Here is a 19593-nt window from a genome sequence, read left to right on the forward strand (position 1 = left end):
CAAAATTTGCCCACACATGGGCAGAGTTTTGCTGCTCATTTATGTACCACTAGAATCTCAATCACAGTCCTCAACCTAGTGTATTCTAGTTACCAACATCTGCCTCCTCCATAAGAAAGAAGCCCTAGGGTCTACTGCATCTCACATCCTGGGCATTTGAAAAATGCCTGAGGGAAAAGGGGACTGGAAATGCCCTGCAGGGTGGAATAATTGATGGTGTCAGGTCTTTGAGGAGATAAGAAGGAATGGGGTCCCAGAATAAGTGAAGGGATTAGCCTCATCAGAGTTAATGTATGCAATTCTTCAGAAAGAGAGTGAAATTGAGTGGGGTGGGTGTGATGAAAACAGGTAGACTGTGAGGGAAAAAGGAAGGAAGTTGACTTGGCTTCATGTTCTCAGTATAATGTGAGGAAGCTATTCTTCTAAAGTGGCAAGGGTGGAGGCCTGTGACAGTAAGAAACAGAACAGAATAGCCACTGTGTTCAATGCTTAAGTCTTAGCAACAGCTGACTACTAAGTAATTTGAATGCAAATTCCCTACACAGTCAGGTTTTACAAAATCCAAGGATCTATCAATAAGTGTAGCTACACTGTCCCAGCTCTGTTTCCAGAGGAAAAATTTGATCTAAGTGGTTCCATTTTTTAAAGGTCAGGCACTTCACAGTCAAGCATTTTAAGGGAATCTTTCATCTAAAATATATGAAATCATACAAAGAAAGTTGACTGTGTTTTTATTATAACATGGCCTCTCCTCCATGCCTCTGCATTGAGCAGTGTCTCTTCACATAAAGAAACACAAATGACTGAATGTGCCTTAAAAATTGGGCCATGTCTTACTCATTTCTGTATCAATTTACATGGTCTTTCAAAATACCTTGCACAAAGGAGGCATTCAAATAGTTTTAATATTGAATTAAACAAGAGGTGTATAAGTCCCTTAGACACTGCGATTTGGGGAGGGGACTTTACAAAACTTGGTTTTTTGTTTGTTTGTTTTTTAGGCTGCACCAAATGGCTTGCAGGATCTTAGTTCCTCGACCAGGGATTGAACCTGGGCCCATGGCAGTGAAAGTGCAGAGTCCTAACCACTGGACCACCAGGGAATTTCCAGTAATGATATTAAGACACTTTTTTTCTCCAGTTTTATTGAGATATAATTGACATACATCACACACACAAAAACTGATTCTATATCTTTTTTTTCCTCCCTTACACTCAAAATTCACTTCCACTGGAATTGATAGAAGATAACTGAGATCATCAATTCAAATTGAGATAAGAGAAACCTTCCAAGAGATCCTCTAGGAAAGCAAATCAATTTGGGGGCCTGCCCAGAGACACAGATTTTCCCTAGAGGGTTTTTTGTTCAGTGTGAGTTCTGTTCTACCCTGCCCTAATGAAAAGACCACACAAAAACAAACTTCCAATTCAAGTTGCGCTCCTCTGCTCACCAAAGGCCTTGCACAGACTAATAAATGGTACTAATATTGCAAAGGGCTCTGGATGCCTAGGCGAGCCTCAAAAATAGCCTGGGTTGCAGACTGAGAATTCCAAGTAGGGATCGAGGTGTGGTAATAACAAAAATTAAAAATAGCAAACATTTTTAATGTATGTTTTGATGATGTCAGTATGTGCCAAGCACTGATCTAAGCATTTTATGTATATTAATTTAATTCTAATAATCCTATGAAGTTTGTACAGTTATGATCCCTATTCTGCCCTGGTATTCACTAGATCTGCATTATGTCACTTTTGAAACTGCCATCCTAATATGCCATCCTTCCTGCCTCCTATTATCCTGGAAAACATGAAGGAGGCACTGAGTTCCATAAAAACTAGATTGCTACTATCAATATCTACCATCCAAGTAATTCAATAATTATCAAACTAAAAGTCTGATACTTTTTCCTACAACAAATTCCTCTTGCAAGATATTAACTTACTATTTCAGAAAAAGAAAGAATTTACACACTCCTTACAATAATAAGACCTCAAAGAAAAGGAATCAAAACTACCTGAACTTCCAGGGATTCTTCTAGGCACCTCACAATTAAAACAAAGAAGTATTCCAGAAACATACCTGTTGGAGCCATCTTTCATATGGACTTTGGCGTAAAGAACATCCACCATGCCAGGATCATCATTCATGTATTCTATCCCCGCCATCTCTACTTCCAGGGGTTTGCCCCCAGAAATGTCACTGCAAAGGAAAACACATTAGATTTTTTATAACTGTTTAAGTTAAGAGGGCTATTATATTTTGAAACATGGTTAATATACATAGTCAAATATTACAAAAATGAAGTTGTTGAGGGTTTTTTTTAACTAACATGATTTAACCGTCCTTCTAATTTCAAAATAGATACATGTTTAATGAACACAAACTAGAACCACAAGTATTTCCAAAGTCACACTATATTTATCCCAATACCAGTTTATTAGCATGTCTAAGAAATGTCTCAGAAAAGGCCAAGTGATGACAGTTCTGATTGATGAAGACATTTATTACATTGCCCATCTCTCCAGTTTTACCTTATTATTTCTACAAATTGCAGACAGTATTTCACTCATATAACAACAGTGAAGGTGCAAACTGGTATCACATCTCTAAGAGCAATTTGGCAATACTTATAAAAAGCCTTCAAGAATAGAAAAACTTTGCCCAAGCAATTCAATTTCTAGGAGCCAAACCCAAGGAAATAATTATAAATTCAGGTACATATCCAACCACAGCCAATAAAGGAAAGTTCTTTCAGAAGAATTCCAACTGATAGATGTAGAGGTAATGATGGAATTAGAATATCACCATTTTGCAACTCCTGATGAAATATTTAATCAATTCCATTATTCGTGCAAAAGATGGGGATAAAAAATTTAATATATATACATATTTATATGCTTGTACATACATAAAATCTCTGAAAGGATATAATACAAAGAAACTGCTAAAATCTGTTGCCTTCAGAGAGGAGATCAGGGTGCTTGGTGGGATAACAGTAGGCAGGAAACTCTTCACTGCATATCCTTTGTACTTTAAAATTTTTGAACCATGTAAATGTATTATTCATTAAAAAGTTAAAATAAAAAAATATATGCAAAAGAAGCCAAACGCAGAAGTGTATATACTGAATGATTCTATTTATATGACATTAGAGAATAAGTACATTTAATCTGTGGTAACAGAAATCAGAACAGCAGTTACTTTTGGGAGAAGTGAATTTACTGGAAAAGAGCATGAAGGAATTTCCTAGGGTGATGGCAATGTTCTACATTTTGATTTGGGTGAAGTTACATGGGTGTACACATTTATCAAAATTCATCAACTACACTTAACATCTGTGCATTTTACTGTAAGTAAATTACACCTCAAAGGAAAAAAATACATATATGCAAACCAAAAAGCGTGGGAGTACATGCCCCAAAATGTTAATAGTAATTATCTTCAGGTAATATTACAAGTCATATCTTGTTTATCTGCAATTTTTTTTTTTGGACGCACTGCTCGCCTTGCGGGATCTTAGTTCCCCGACAAGGGACCGAAACTGTGCTCTTGGCGGTGAAAGCGTGGAGTCCTAATGATTGGACAGCCAGGGAATTCCTGTTTATCTGCAATTTTTAGCTTTTCTAAAGTTAACATGTATTTCTTTTATGTTAAGTAAAACCCACCATCCTGCTTTCTTCCCAGGCCCCTTAAACAGACTTATGCTTCAACTAGCAAAGGCTTTGCTGTGACAACATGAAACCCAGCTAAAAATCAGCTCACCAAACAGCCTTCTCCAAGCCCCATGAGGCCAGGGACCCTATCCATCTTTTCTACTCCTATATCCCCAGCACCTGGGACGGTGCCTTATATAAAGTGGGTACTCCATAAATCTCTGATAAACATTGATGGATGTACCACTATAAAGGGAGAAGATGTCCTGAACAATTTTGAGAATGTGGACACACGCCTATATTGTCATTGAATAAAATGTGGTACTGGCTCAAAGACAACAGACTGTTAGGATTAATCAAAAAATAATTCCAAATAAGGCAAAACAAAAAAGTTTTCTTGATATTTAATTGAGGCCCACGGAGATCCTTTTATAGCCTAGGAATCCTAATGGTAAAAGATTCCCTTAAGGGCTTCCCTGGTGGCGCACTGGTTGAGAGTCCACCTGCCAATACAGGGGACACGGGTTCATGCCCCGGTCTGGGAAGATCCCATTTGCCGCGGAGCGGCTGGGCCCGTGAGCCATGGCTGCTGAGCCTGCGCGTCCGGAGCCTGTGCTCCGCAACGGGAGAGGCCACAACAGTAAGAGGCCCGCGTACTGCAAAAAAAAAAAAAAAAGATTCCCTTAAAACACCAAGGCCGTTATTATTGCACAAGACCAGAATTTTTTAAGAAACTAAATAACTCAACTATTTTAGACAGGTACTTTAATGAGAAAAATTATGACCCTGATCATAAGTATCCCTACAACCACCTCCAATAAGTGGGATATTCCAAAACACAAGTCAAGCTCTGAATTATTATCTGATTGAAGTCTTTAGCTTCAATCAACAATACAAACTTCCCTGGTGGAGCAGCGGTTAAGAATCTGCCTGCCAATACAGGTGACATGGGCTCGAGCCGTTCCAGGAAGATCTCACATGCCGCGGAGCAACTAAGCCCATGTGCCACAACTACTGAGCCCATGTGCCACAACTACTGAAGCCCATGCGCCTAGAGTCTGTGCTCTGCAACAAGAGAAGCCACCGCAATGAGAAGCCCGTGGACCGCAACCAAAAACAGCCCCCGTGTGCCGCAACTAAAGAAAGCCTGCGCGCAGCAACGAAGACCCAATGCAGAAATAAATAAATAAATAGATAGATAGATAGCCAGCCAATACAGTGTATCTCCATTTCTAGTTATAGTCAAAGAATTCAATATGAAAGACTGCCATTAAATCCTATCAAAGGGCAGTCAACAAAACTTTTGGGAAAAAAAAATTTAATACTAAATGTACATTCTTCTATGTTTTTTCAGCTCTAACCTTGCATAGTTAGATCACCAGAAAGCACCATACTGGTTTAGTTTCCCACTAAAATGTTTTTACTGGGTTATATTTAATGTTACACTCTCAATTTCCAGGGGTCAATACAAGAAAGAGCAACGTGAACAATGTTTTTATATCTTCTGCCAAACTCCTGTTGAAGACACAGCTCATCATCACCTGGGTTCTTTATGTTAAGATTTATACAACTTTTTCTTGGGTTGAGAACCAGAAAAGGATTCTCTCCTGAAAAATTATGTTCCTTTTTATCAGATAAGAATTATAATAATTGGTGTTCTCCTTTCTGGAATTTAGTTCAAGTATATATATATATATGTATATGTGTGTGTGTGTGTGTGTGTGTGTGTGTGTGTGTGTGTGTGTGCGCGCGTGTGTGTGTTTAGGCCACACTGCACGGCTTGTGGGATCTTAGTTCCCCCACCAGGGATCAAACCTAGGGCCCTGGCAGTGAAAGCGCCAAGTCCTAACCACTGGACTGCCAAGAATTCCCATAGTTCAAGTATACTGATGCTTGAAAACACCACTAAATGTTAAAGTTCTAGTACAATTATTATCTCACCTCGGTTTTTAGACAGAATTTTCTTCCCATTCCATCTTTATGGTTTCTAATCTGTCTGACTTTAACATTTCTTTTGTATATATGTCCTCACTCTAAACTACCTCAAACCACTGGAATTAGATGCGGCACCAAAAACAAAACCATGAACAGATTCAAAGTCTGCCTTACAAGTAGAAACAAACTCTTTCAACCTATCCCTAGGATTTATCAAGAGGGAGAATTAAAGAGCGGGAGAGAATCCAATGGTTTGCTTGATAAATGCTCTTTGTCTTGGTGACCAAACTATTCCACCTTGGATACCACTGAGCACACTCTTCAATGGAGAGACATATGAGGCAATAATTAGGGACATTTGTCCGTGGGTATTTTTCCTCTTCTCCTCTCCTCATTCTTGTCCCTTTTTAACTTCTTATTTGGTTTTACTTCAGGCCTACTGGGAACACTTAGGTATGAGTAAAGTGTTACGGGAGCTAAAGAAGAGCCGCACATTTGTCAGACTATATACTCAGAGACATGGCACTGTTTGTGTTCGACATATCACAAAGAAAAGTCACAAGGGACACATTTAGTGCTTCAGCACTACTGAACATCGTGAATAATTCATTTGAAATCTACACAGCTACGTGAGCCTTTAGCCTAAGAATTGAAATGAAAGTTCTATTTCTGGTCAGGTGACATACTTTAAACTCAAATACCACCCCCAAATTTAAAACGAACATTCAACTACCCATTTCTTTAAAATATCTATGTATCACCACAATTTTAATTAAACGCCAATATAGCCACATTTAATACCTCAATTTAAAAAGCCATTAAATTAAGCTACAGCATGTTATATAGTAGACTATTCATTTCCAATGTTTTCCACCTTTATATTTTAATTTGCGATCTTTACATCATAAAAGGTTCAGGTTAGAAATGCAATTATTTATTGACATTTTTTTTCTAAGCATACCAAGTACAAAGACTGAGATCGAAGATCAAGAATAAGGAAGAAGGGGTGGGATAGGGAGGGTGGGAGGGAGAGGGAAGAGATATGGGAACATATGTATATGTATAACTGATTCACTTTGTTATAAAGCAGAAACTAACACACCATTGTAAAGCAATTATACTCCAATAAAGATGTAAAAAAGAAAAGAAGGAATAAGAAGGAAAAAGAAGTTAGGCGATACATTTTACACCAGGGCTTTATTGTAAGTATCCTTTTTTTTTTTTTTTTTTAGGAGACTTTTCTTCCTTTTAGGAAAACAGGGCACTTCTGGACAATACAAACAACCAATTCTGATTCTCACCCCTCTAGCCAATCAGGTAGATTAATTTTGCACTATATACTTTTAAAACAAGTGTGTATAACAGAGGGAAGGTGAGAGAAGAAGGCTGGGGAGGCCTGCTTTACTTGCTGGTTTTAAACCTTTCCAGCTTTTTGAAAAGAGCAACTTAAAAAAATTTTTGCCTGCATTGCAGATTTTTGGCAGGGTAACGTGTCCTATTTCAAAAGCTTTGCTGAATTTGAAAAACTACAATTACTGTTTTCATCCTGTCATGTCAAAAATTCTTAGGAACTATTAAGGCTGCTCTTCATTCCCTATGCACACCAACTCTGACACGCTTAAAGGGTTCAGATTTGGCATTTAGTCACAAAAGACACCAAGAGACATAAAAGGGAGGAACTCAACTAAATCCTCGCATAGCTCAGGATAAGGCTTCAGTGATTAAAATCCTGTGACCTGATTTTCATAAGGTAAAAAACCAAATACCTCTCTGAACAAATATTTTATCCGCCTTTAATTTTTCTGTTAGCAGGATTATCCTAATGGCAGCCAAAAAATGCAGCTGCTTTCAGTTTTGTTTAGCAAAAAGTAATCTGGGAAGTTAAAGTATCAGAAGTGATTTTTAAACAAGGTAAAATTGCTCTGCTTTGTAAGGTAAAGCATACAATTTTATTTTATGCAAGGAAAACTGTAAATATCTAATTACAAACACCAAATTATTTTGAATTTTAGGTCAGATAGAGAGAAAATAGTTGCCCATCACTATGCAAAGAACAAGACAAAGAAGTATTCTTTGCTGTTTGAAATTCAGAAAGAACAGGCAGCTGCAAACATGATCAGCTTATGATTTTGCTCAAGAAAAATATTTTGTCTTCAAAACAATTAATGGAAAAAAGAAAACTGGTCCACAAATAAGTCTATGTATTACAGTTTCATATACAACATAACTTGAGAAAAAATTTAAATCCTTTTACCTTGTTTTACCCAATGAACCAGGTAACCCACTTCTACAAGGCCATGTCAGAATAGTATATTTTACAATTGAATAAAAATAAAACTATTCAAGTCAGTTAATTTTCAAGTTTCTCTTGGTTTGCTTCAATCTTAAGTAAAAGGAACAAAGGAAGGGGGGCTCAGAAGATATGATCCTTTGAAACAGAGCTGTTAGGTCAGATGTATATGCAAATTAAAATCTTACAGTAAAAAGAATAACAACTCTGCCGTCAGAACAGCAATGTTTTCCCTGAGCCAAAACCGACTGCTTGGACAGTTTTTGGTATCCTTACTGACTCAAACAAAACTACCTTTATTAAAGAAAAGAAAATTAAAGACTGCATTTCTGAAATACAGTGAAGACTCTCCTATGGAATCATGTTATAATGTTTGAGTTACTATGGTAAGCACAATAACGGCCCTCCAAAGATGCCCATGTTCTACTCTTTGGAATTTGTAAATATACTACCTTACATGGCAAAGAAGGTTTTGCAGATGTGATTAAGGCTAAAGAGTTTAAGGTGGGGAGATTACTCTGGATTATCTGGGTGGGCTCAATTAAATCACACACATCCTTAAAAGCAGAGAACCTGTCCCTGCTGTGGCCAGAGAGAGAGATGTAACAGATTGAGGGTCAAACAGATGCAACATCGTTAGTTTTGAAGATGGAGGAAGGAGGCTACTAGCCAAGTACTGTGGGTGGCCTCTAAATCAGGACTTTAAAGACAAGGAAATAGATTCTTCCCTAGAGCCTCCAAAAAGGAACACAACCCCGCCAGTAACTTGATTTTAGCCCAGTGAAACCCCTATCAGACTTCTGCCCCACAGAACTGTAAGATTATAAATTTGTCTTGTTTTAAGCCACCAAGGTTGTAGTAATGTGTTACAGCAGCACAGAAAACTAATACAGTAGCCTACACTCTTCTATAGATAATGAAGAGAATTTCCTTTTTGAGAAAAGAATGGGATGTCCTTGTTAAAGAACAAAATTTGCCAACTGAACTGGTAAAATTTAAGGTAGAGCCTTTCCACACAAATCTGTAAATATATGCTTTAAATCCATTTTAAACCTTTTAGAGGATAATCCAATGTTAAGTGTTACAAATGGGTGAGTCAACAAATTTTGTTCCCATGTCACCCAGCTCCCTAGTCCAAAAACAAGTCTGTGATACCAGAAAGAAGCCAGTACAGGGTGACCACCCTTCCCCACTCCTGTGGATTACTCACTCAATGAATTCCTCTTTACACTGCTGTAGCATCTCACATGTCTGCTGGATCTCTTGCTCACTCAAAAGCACCAACATCCCAATAGTTAGGTGAAGCTTCTTAGGATTCTGGAAAATGGTGCTATCAACCCCGTGATCCTATTATCAAAGGGAGAAAAAAACAAGAAACTCAGCCCATACAAAAGTACATGGCAGGAACTGTGAGGCCAAATGGCCCGAGGCAGGGGAATGCAATCAGACTCACAGGTTGAAACTGACCTGGAGACTTTCCGGACCACCCAGTTCCAGGAAATGACCTGGGGACTTTCCACCCAGCCCAGCCTTCCCGCCTTTCAAGGGGCGGAACTAACGGTCCCCCACAATACCCGAAAAGACCACCAAATAAGGAATACCCTGCGCCCTCCTGGATTCACCACACCCCTTTCCCTTCTTCCCCTATAAATTCTGCCCAAACCCTCGCCCAGGCGCGACTTCTCTGGCCCCTTTCTCTCGGACCAGTGAACCTCGCCCGGGAGCGTTCCCAAATAAAGCTTGTTTAAGCTCTCCCCCGTTTCTTGGTGCCGTTCCTTACAGGAACAGAATTGAGTGCAGAGAAATAAACCCACACATCCATGACCAACTGATTTTCAACCAGGCTGCCAGGACAATTTAATGGAGAAAGAAGAGTCTCTTCAACAAATGATTTTGGGACAACTGAATATCTACATGCAAGAGAATGATGTGAACCCATACCATATACTATATACAAAACCTATGTCAAAATGGATCAATGATATAAGAGTTAAAACCATAAAATCATAAAATTCTTAGAAGAAAAAGAGAGGAAAATCTCGATGACCTTGGATTTGGCAATGGATTCTTAGATATGACACCAATAGTATGGTAACAAAAGAAAAATCAGATTAGACTTCAAACTTTAAAACTTTTGTGTATCAAAGGACTACCAAGAAAGTGAAAAAGATACCATCACAACACTGTTAATCAACTATACTCCGATAGAAAGTAAAAAGTTAAAACAAAAAATAAAGTGAAAAAGACAACCTACAGAATGGGAGAAATATTTGCAAACCATACATCTGACAAGGGTCATATTGTATCCATAATATATAAAGAGCATGTACAAAGCTCAACAACTAAAAGATAGCTCGATTTAAAGAAAGAAAAAGGGACTTCTCTGGTGGCGCAGTGGTTAAGAATCCACCTGCCAATGCAGGGGACACGGGTTCGAGCCCTGGTCCGGGAAGATCCCACATGCCACAGAGCAACTAAGCCCATGCGCCACAACTACTGGGCCTGTGCTCTAGAGCCCGCGAGCCACAACTACTGAGCCCACATGCCGCAACTACTGAAGCCTGCACACCTAGAGCCTGAGCTCCGAAACAAGAGAAGCTACCACAATGAGAAGCCCACGCACCACAACGAAGAGAAGACCCCGCTCAACACAACTAGAGAAAGCTTGCATGCAGCAACATAGACCCATCAACGAAGACCCAACGCAGCCAAAAATTAATTAATTAATTAATTATTTTTAAAAGAGAAAAAGGAAAAGGACTTGAGTAGGTATTTCTCCAAAGAAGAAATACAAATGGCCAACAGGCACATGACGATGTTCAACTTCTTCAGTCATTAAGAGAAATGCAAATCAAAGCCACGATGAGGTACCATTTCACACCGATCAGGCTGCCTATAATCAAAAAAGTGGAAAACAAGTGCTGGCAAGGATGTGCTTCATGGGTATGGGATTCCCCTTTGGGGTGATGAAAACATGTGGAATGACAGAGAGTTGGTACTTACACAACACTGCTAATGCACAAAAGGCCACTGAATCATTCATTTTAAAATGGTTAATTTTATGTTAGGTGAATTTCACTTCAAGAAATATTTTTTAAAAAAATGAACTGGTAGCCTGATAAAATGTTATGCCCAGGAAAAACAGAATGCTACCTAATTACAGGTTCTAAGAATAGCTTTTGTTCCTCATCAGCTTTATTAGTTCCAGAGCAACTGGGCCTCTTATGGGCTTCCCCAAAGATAATATACTCTTTATAAAAAAGTTTCTATCTTAGCAGACACTGCAGTATTTTCAGGTAAAATATTTTGTGTAAGAACAAACTGCCCCAGGCTTCCCTGGTGGCGCAGTGGTTGAGAATCCACCTGCCAATGCAGGGGACACGGGTTCAAGCCCTGGTCCAGGAAGATCCCACATGCCACGGAGCAACTAAGCCCGTGCACCACAACTACTTAGCCTGCCCTCTAGAGCCCGCACGCCTAGAACCTGTGCTCCGCAATGAGAAGCCACCACAATGAGAAGCCAGAGCACCTCAACGAAGAGTAGCCCCCTCTCGCCACAACTAGGCAAAGCCCACGTGCAGCAATGCAGAAAGACAGAGATAGAGAGAGAAAAAGAGAAAGAGAAAGAAAGACAGAAAGAGAGAGAGAAAGAAAGAAACTTATTAAAAAAAGAATAAACTGTCCCAAGCAAAGGTGAGTGAAAAATGAATTTGGAGAGATATCCAGACACTGGAGTAGCCACATCAAATATGGTCATCCTTTTCTAGCATAATCATTCCCTGCACTTTAAAACTTCTGTCTCCCCCACTTTTAAACTGACAAGAAATTCACTTAGCACACAATTAACCATTTTAATTTTTTTTTTTTTTTGCGATACGCGGGCCTCTCACTGTTGTGGCCTCTCCCATTGCAGAGCACACAGGCTCCGGACGCGCAGGCTCAGCAGCCATGCCTCACGGGCCCAGCCGCTCCGCGGCATGTGGGATCTTCCCGGACCGGGGCACGAACCCGCGTCCCCTGCATCGGCAGGCGGACTCTCAATCACTGCGCCACCAGAGAAGCCCCACAATTAACCATTTTAGAGTGTACAAAATTTAATGGTATTTAGTGTATTCACAATTTTGTAAAACCACCATCTCTCTTTAGTTTGAAAACTTTTTCAGCACCCCATAAAAACACTTCATACTTATTAAATAATCACTCCCTATTTCCCATTGCTCATCCCCTGGTAACCTCTAGTTTGCTTTCTGTCTCTTTGGATTTGCCTATAATGGATATGGCAAATAAAAGGAATCATACCATATATGACCTTTGTGTCTAGCTTCTTTCACTTAGCATGTTTTCAAACTTCATTCAAGTTGCAGCATATATCTGTACTTCATCCTTTTTCATGGCTCAATAATATTCCACTGTATGCATATAACACAGTTTGTTTACCCATTTATCCCTTAATGGTCATTTGGATTGATTCCATCTTTTGGCTATTATTAATAATGCAGCTTTAAAAAACATCTGTGTCAACATCCATGTTGACATATGTTTTCAACTCTTTTGGATATATACTAAGGCGTGGAATTGCTGGGTCCTATGATGACTCTATGTTTAACTTACTGAGGAACCACCAAACTTTTCCACAGGAACTGAACCATTTTACATTCCAAGCAGCAATGTACGAGGGTTCCTATTTCTCTACACTTTCACCAACACTTAATATTTTCCTTTTTTAAATTTTACTATAGTCATCCTAGTAGGTGTAAAGTGGTATCACATTGTGGTTTTGATTTGCTTCTCACTATTGACCAATGATGCTGAACATCTTTTCATGTCCCTGTTGGACATTTGTACATCCCCTTTGGAGAAATGTCTATTTAAATCCTTTGCCCATTTTCTGTCTTTTTATTGTTGAGTTATAAGGATTCTTTATATATTCTGATAGTAGTCCCATATCAGATCATGAATCCCTTTTGAAGATAAATAGGTCTCAAATTTCATTAAACTCATTTTGCAAATGAAGACAAGAAAAAAAAAGTTGTGAATCTTATCCTCCAACAGGAGCAAAGCAGGAATTCTTCTATCTCTGAATTACAAGTTCTTACCCCATAATCTGATCCCTGGACTAATAAACCACCCCAAAAGCAGAAAAATGTATTTATCAAATGCAGATAGCTTATATCCTGCTCTTGGTTTGCCTAAGACTGCCTGATTTTTGCCTTGGCAAGAGGAATTAATAGATTATTCATTTTCTAAGTGTTAATGGAGCTTGAGCTATTTTTACATCTGATGAAGAGTTTTATAATTCTACACATCAACCCAAACTGCCTCATTTAATGAAAGTGATTTTAAGGAACAATCAACTTTAAATGTGTCAAGGAAGGCTAAGTGCAATACTTATCATCCCAGCTGCTGTAACCCATGGCGGAATCTGTCACTTTAGAAAGGCATGCAGAGACCCACAAATGATTCCAATATGCACAACCCCACCCCAAACTACAGTTGAGAATTGCTCCCCTAATAATAAGAGCTAATATTTCTTGAGGCTTACTCTGCCCCAGGCATTTCTTATGAACTTTATATACACAAACACCCTACGAGCAAAGTATTGGGCTGGCCAAAAAGTTTTTCCGTAAGATCTTACGGAAAAAACCAAATGAACTTTTTGGCCAACCCAATAGCATTTTCCCCATTTTACAGATGAGGAAACTGAGGCACAGAGAAATAAAGCCACTTTCCCAAAGTAACACTGTTAGGAGGGGATGAAGTTAAATTTCAAACCCAGGTAGTCAGGCCCCAAAGCCTACACTTTTGATCAATATTACTCTGCCTCTCTAGTAATAGTTGCCCAAAGGACTCTGGAACAATGAGGCCATCACCCAGAGGCAAGGCATTATACATTTCAACAAAACTCACACAATAGTCTGATCACCAGACTAGTCCTGAAAATAAGGCAAATATCATAATTCCATGAAAAGTAGTTTTAATCCTTGTCTTTTCTGAGATACGAGCATCAAAAGCATAAGCATAACCCATAAAGAAGAAAAAAAGGATTAACTGAACTTGATCAAAGTTAAAAACTTGTGCTTCAAAAGATACATTAGGAAAGTGAGAAGACAAGCCACAGAGAAAAAATTATTTGGGAGAAAAATATTTGCAAATCATATATCTGATAAATATAAACATTTAAAAATTTTTTTAAATTCAATAATAAAATGATACGCAATCCAATTCAAAAATGAGCAGAGTATCTGAATAGACATTTCACCAAAGAAGATATACTAATGGCTAATAAACATATGAAAAGGTGTTGAACATCATTAGTCTTTTAGGAAATGCAAATCAACACCAAAATGAGACATCACTTCATGCTCACTAGAATGACTGTAATCAAAAAGACAGACAATAACAAGCACTGGTGAGGATATGGAGAAACTGAACTGCTGAGTACATTGCTGGGAGGAATGGAAAATGGTGCAGCCCCTCTGGAAAACAGTTTGGCAGTTCCTCAAAAAGTTAAACGTGAATTTTCAGTACAACCCAGACGTTTCATTCCTAGGACTCTACTCAAGAGAAATGAAGATGTAGGTCCACATAAAAACTTGTAAGTGAATGTCACAGCAGTATTATTTATAAGAACCGAAAAGTGGAAGTAATCCAAATATCTATCAACTGGTGAAGGGATAAACAAAATTTAGTACAGTCATACAACGAAATACTACTAGGCAACATACACATGTAATAATATGAATAAACTACAAAAACAATAACTAAGTAAAAGAAGCCAGATGCAAAAACTACATATTATACGATTCCATTTATGTGAAATATTCAGAAGAGGCAGATCTGTAGAGACTGAAAGCCAGATGGTTGCCTGGGGTTAGGGCTGGGACTGCAAATAGGCATAAGGGACATTTCTGGAGTGACAGGAATGTTCTAGAAATACAATTAGATCATGGTTATGATTGCACAACTCCGTAAATTTACTAAAAATGATTGAACTGTACACTTGAAATGCGTGGGTTTTTTGGTATGTAAACTGTACCTCAATAAAGCTGTTAAATATAAAAATGTGTATGCCGGGCTTCCCTGGTGGCGCGGTGGTTGAGAGTCCGCCTGCCGATGCAGGGGATGCGGGTTCGAGCCCCGGTCCAGGAAGATCCCACATGCCGCAGAGTGGCTGGGCCCGTGAGTCATGGCCGCTGAGCCTGCACGTCCGGAGCCTGTGCTCCGCAACAGGAGAGGCCACAACAATGAGAGGCCCACGTACCGCAAAAAAAAAAAAAAAAAAAAATCTGTATGCCTTTTCTTTTTAAGAGCATCTTAGCAATCCTGAAACAAGTTTTCACCTATAACTCAACCTGCTGAGAGCTATCCTCATGGAATAGTTTACTCGACCTCTGATCAACTCTTATTTGACCTTTTGTATTTGATGACTTCCCAAAGGTCTTTCAACATATAATGTTAAAAACACCATGTACACACAGAAATCTTTGTGGATGGCAAAGCTGTTATCTCAAACCACTGAGGCAAATATGATTTTTGTTAATAAATGATACTGGGGCAACTGGACAGCCATTTGGAAAAAGAATAAAATTATATTCATTCATTACACCACACACAAGAATAAACTCCAAATTAAAGACTGAAACGTAAAAAAACAAACTATACAAGAAAACAAAATGGGTAAATTCCTCTTTAACCTGGATGTAGAAAAAGGCTGTCAAACTAAGACTAGAAATCCAGATGCAATAAGACCAATAAATTTGATTACTTAAAAAGAGAAAACTTTTACATGGCAAAAAATATAAGCAAAGTTAAAAGACAATACACTAGAAGAAAATACTTGCAACATATATCACAGATAAAGGGTTAATATCTCTAATATAAAAAGAACTTTTAAAAATCAAAGGAAAATGACTAAAAATGCTACTGAGCAATAGACAAAAGACATAAAGAGACACTTCACAAAAATAAAAATGACTCAAACATGGGAAGAGGTACATGGTTATTACATTAAAAAAATTCCAATTCTCAGGAAATATATATTGAGGTGTGAGGGGTAAAGGGTCATGACATATGCAGTGCACTTTAAAGTAGTTCAGAAAGGATGAAAAAAGAGAAAGAGAGAATGATAAAACAAAGTAAAATATTAACAAGTGAATCTGAGTAGAGTACTATCCTTAGTCTTATAACTTTTCTGTGAGTTTAAAATTATTAGTATCCTACTGTTACTATAACAAATTACCACAAACTTAGTGGTTTAAACCAACATAAATTTATTATCTTACTATCTAGAAAAAAGAAGCTCTAGAACTTTTCTTCCCTTACCTTTTTCTTTGGGAGCCTACCACTTCAGTCAACTTGAGTTCCCTGGCCACAAAAATAGTAAATACTTGGAAACAAAACAGAGAGAACACAAAAGAGCAAGGAAAGGAACACATGGGATACCTAAAGGCAACATAAACTGAAGTCTTTGGGGGAATTGTGAGTCATAAGAGTTCAGACAGGCTTTAACTGTATTGTAGATTATATAATGCATATGAAACCCTACTGGACAGTCTTTTAATAAATGGAGAAACACCCTAAATTTTACCCTGCCTAGGAATGCCATCTACCAAGAAAAGCTTTTCTCTTACTGAACTATCTAAATTTAATGTGGAACCAAACAATCTTCAAGGCAATGGCATAGATCTCTAGAGCCACTATTTTTCTTTGCTTGGAATATATCATATTTCTACCCGCAAGCTTCTTCACTGTAATGAATACAGGCCAACAACAAATTCTTTTCTCCAGGGGTTTAATTACACTGGGCCCTGCTCCAAGTTCACCATTACTCGGAGCCAGAACTATTTTACTTTGTTAGGTTGGCCACCCAGGCTGGCGCCTGAAAATCCTAACGGTGGTGACCTTCCACCCAGCAAGCAGAAGCAAAGGGTGAAGTAACAAGAATCCCTAGGGTGGTTCTATCTAGATTGGGGGGTTGGGTTCTTTATGGCTAAGTCATATCTATGAGTCTCAGTTTCTTTATTTGTTAAATAAGACCTCATCTAAGGAAAAAATGCATGCAAAAGCTACCTCCACAGAAAGCTTATGTGCAGGCCTAAGCCCCAGTTCAGAGTTCAAAGTCGAGTTCTAACTCAGCAATCCTAGGTGCAAGACCTTAACCCTCTCATTCAAACTGCAGCTCCATGATTTATCAGCAGTCACCACATGATCACAGTGCCTTCACTGATTTCACTTTTAATCCAGCTCTCGGGATCCACGGGGGCAGAACTGCTGGCAGTGCTATCAGAATGAACAATTAACAAGGAATAGTGAAATCTAAAAATGTCATGCTTGGGGAAAAGGCCAGTAGAGAGAAGTATGGATTAGCCCACTTTTTTTTCCTTAAAGCCCCAGTAAGAACTCAAACCATTCTGTCCACACAGTTGGGATATAACATAGGTACATCTGCCAGAGCTATCAGCTGGCAGAAGTGAAGCCTCTCTTCAGACTCAGATCCCAAAGGTCATGCTCCATTACATGAGAGTTAAGAAAAGAATGCCTATGAATCTGATCCAAATGTGTAGCACCCAGAACATATATAATGTACAGCACTTGGCCTTGACAGTACGTGCTGAGAGCCAGAAACAAAAAAAATAATCCTCAAATTATATTCACAGATATCATCTTCCAGGAATTCCAGGCATAACAAAGGGTTGGGATTTAGCTACAAAAGGCTTCTAATCTGGAATACAGAGCTTAGGGTTCTAATTCCAACTCTGCTATAAACCAGCTATGATCAGGCAAACCATCTCACTTCTTTAGACCTTGGTTTCCTTCTCTGTAAGATGAGGGAGATGGCCCAGTTTACCTCTAACTCAAAGGTCCTATAGATTTTTTACATGCTCTCACGAAACCTATAAATAAGTACGAAACAGGTATTTGTGAGGGGTCTACCAATTCACTTCCTGATATTCTATGCAAAGAAAGAGAGGAAATAAGTACGGAAGTCTTCCCCTATGCTCATTATATTTTCTTTCTTTTTATGGCCAAATCCCAGACAATCACTCCTGGGTGGGTGATATATACCTACCTCATTCACATAGAAAAGTTATTCATATAAGACTGGTGAAAAGAGCATTTGGCTTTGCAACCAGATAGGCCTGGTTTCAAATTCTATTTCTGCTACCTATCCATAGTATTACTTGAGGTGAGTTACTCACTGCTCTGAAACTCAGTTTCATCATCTCTAAAACACACATTTCCTTCTCAGGGTTGTTCTGAGGCCTCTGGCACATAGTAGTATGGAATAAATACAGGCTTTCCCCCTTCTTGCTTTTTATATGACTAGGCTACACTCTAAACAAATGCCATCTTTACTCTTCCTTTTAAAGCACCCTCAAGAGCTAATTAGGCTCTGCTGAGTCATCTCTATCCTTTAAGACTGTTCACAAATGCTGACTTTGATTTGAGAGTCTCTGTATGTTATTAATCAAATAATTGTTATGCTGAATAAGCTTCAGAAAACAGGGTTTTGACTCTTCTATCTTATAAATTCTATCCAGACATACTTACGGGAAAGTGGAGAGGTTCTTAAAAACAAAGGACAAATATTCAAGGATCAGCTTTTACAGTGACCAGAAAAAATGAATGTTCTCACGCATGGTCTAAATATCCTTACCCACCTGAAAAGGAGCAAAAAGCATCTCCCCTTAACTAAAGGATACAACTCTCTTATGTTGATAAGCACAATGAATAGTTAAACATACTTTTCTAAAAACTTAACTATTCCTCTATAAGTTACTTGTAAGCACTAGCTGGCAATCCATCTACCAACCTACATTTATTCCCAAAGACAGACAATGATCACTTAAACATTAGTGATGAGTTAATGGTACACCTCCTATTCAAGTCAGATCCTCCACTCCTTCTTGATGCTACACTTACCCTCATCTCCTATACAGTAATCCGTGCTATTATTACAAGAGCAAACACAATACCAACTATGCACCATGCTCTGCTCTAAACACCTTAAATTTATTAACTCATTTACTCTTCACATCAACACTAAAGGTAGGCACCATTATTATCCCCACTTTAGAGAGATCTCTAAAATATCTCTGGAACATATCCTCTCCTGAATATGCCACAGGCCTTTGTCTTTTTTTTTTTAATTTATTTTTGGCTGCACTGGGTCTTTGTTGCTGTGCACGGGCTTTCTCTAGTTGTGGCGAGCGGGGGTTACTCTTTGTTGCAGTGCACGGGCTTCTCACTGAGGTGGCTTCTCTTGCCGCGGAGCATGGGCTCTAGGAGCGCAGGCTTCAGTAGCTACAGCATGTGGTCTCAGTAGTTGTGGCTCGCGGGCTCTAGAAGCACAGGCTCAGTAGTTGTGGCACATGGGCTTAGTTGCTCCGTGGCATGTGGGATCTTCCTGGACCAGAGATCGAACCCATGTCCCCTGCACTGGCAGGCAGATTCTTAACCACTGCACCACCAGGGAAGCCCTTAGTCTTTTTTTTAATAGACGGTATCAATAGTCTCTAACTGGTAGATGCCTCTCGTACCCCACTCCTTAACTCTCGATCCATCCTCCACACTGCCTTCAGAGGCAACTACAATGCTAAGTTAATCACATTAGTCCCTACTTAAAATCTTTGCCGGTTCCTGACTATAAAATACATTCAAAATCCTTAATCCACACATGACCTTTCACAACCTGGATACCATTCACCTTTCCA

General features: G+C 38.8%; 1 protein-coding gene across 1 annotated transcript in view; it reads right to left on the reverse strand.

Moving 5' to 3' along the window:
• Positions 1 to 19593, reverse strand: part of ASCC1 (activating signal cointegrator 1 complex subunit 1) — a 98600-nt gene that overhangs the window by 41688 nt on the left and 37319 nt on the right. Inside the window, exons 6-7 of the mRNA XM_033434153.2 lie at positions 9090 to 9226; positions 2081 to 2200 (exon numbers count right to left, since the gene is read on the reverse strand). Coding sequence (XP_033290044.1) covers positions 2081 to 2200; positions 9090 to 9226 — 257 coding nt within the window. The remainder of the gene's footprint in view (positions 1 to 2080; positions 2201 to 9089; positions 9227 to 19593) is intronic.

This window comes from Orcinus orca, chromosome 14, assembly GCF_937001465.1.
Source record: "Orcinus orca chromosome 14, mOrcOrc1.1, whole genome shotgun sequence".
Taxonomy (NCBI): domain Eukaryota; kingdom Metazoa; phylum Chordata; class Mammalia; order Artiodactyla; family Delphinidae; genus Orcinus; species Orcinus orca.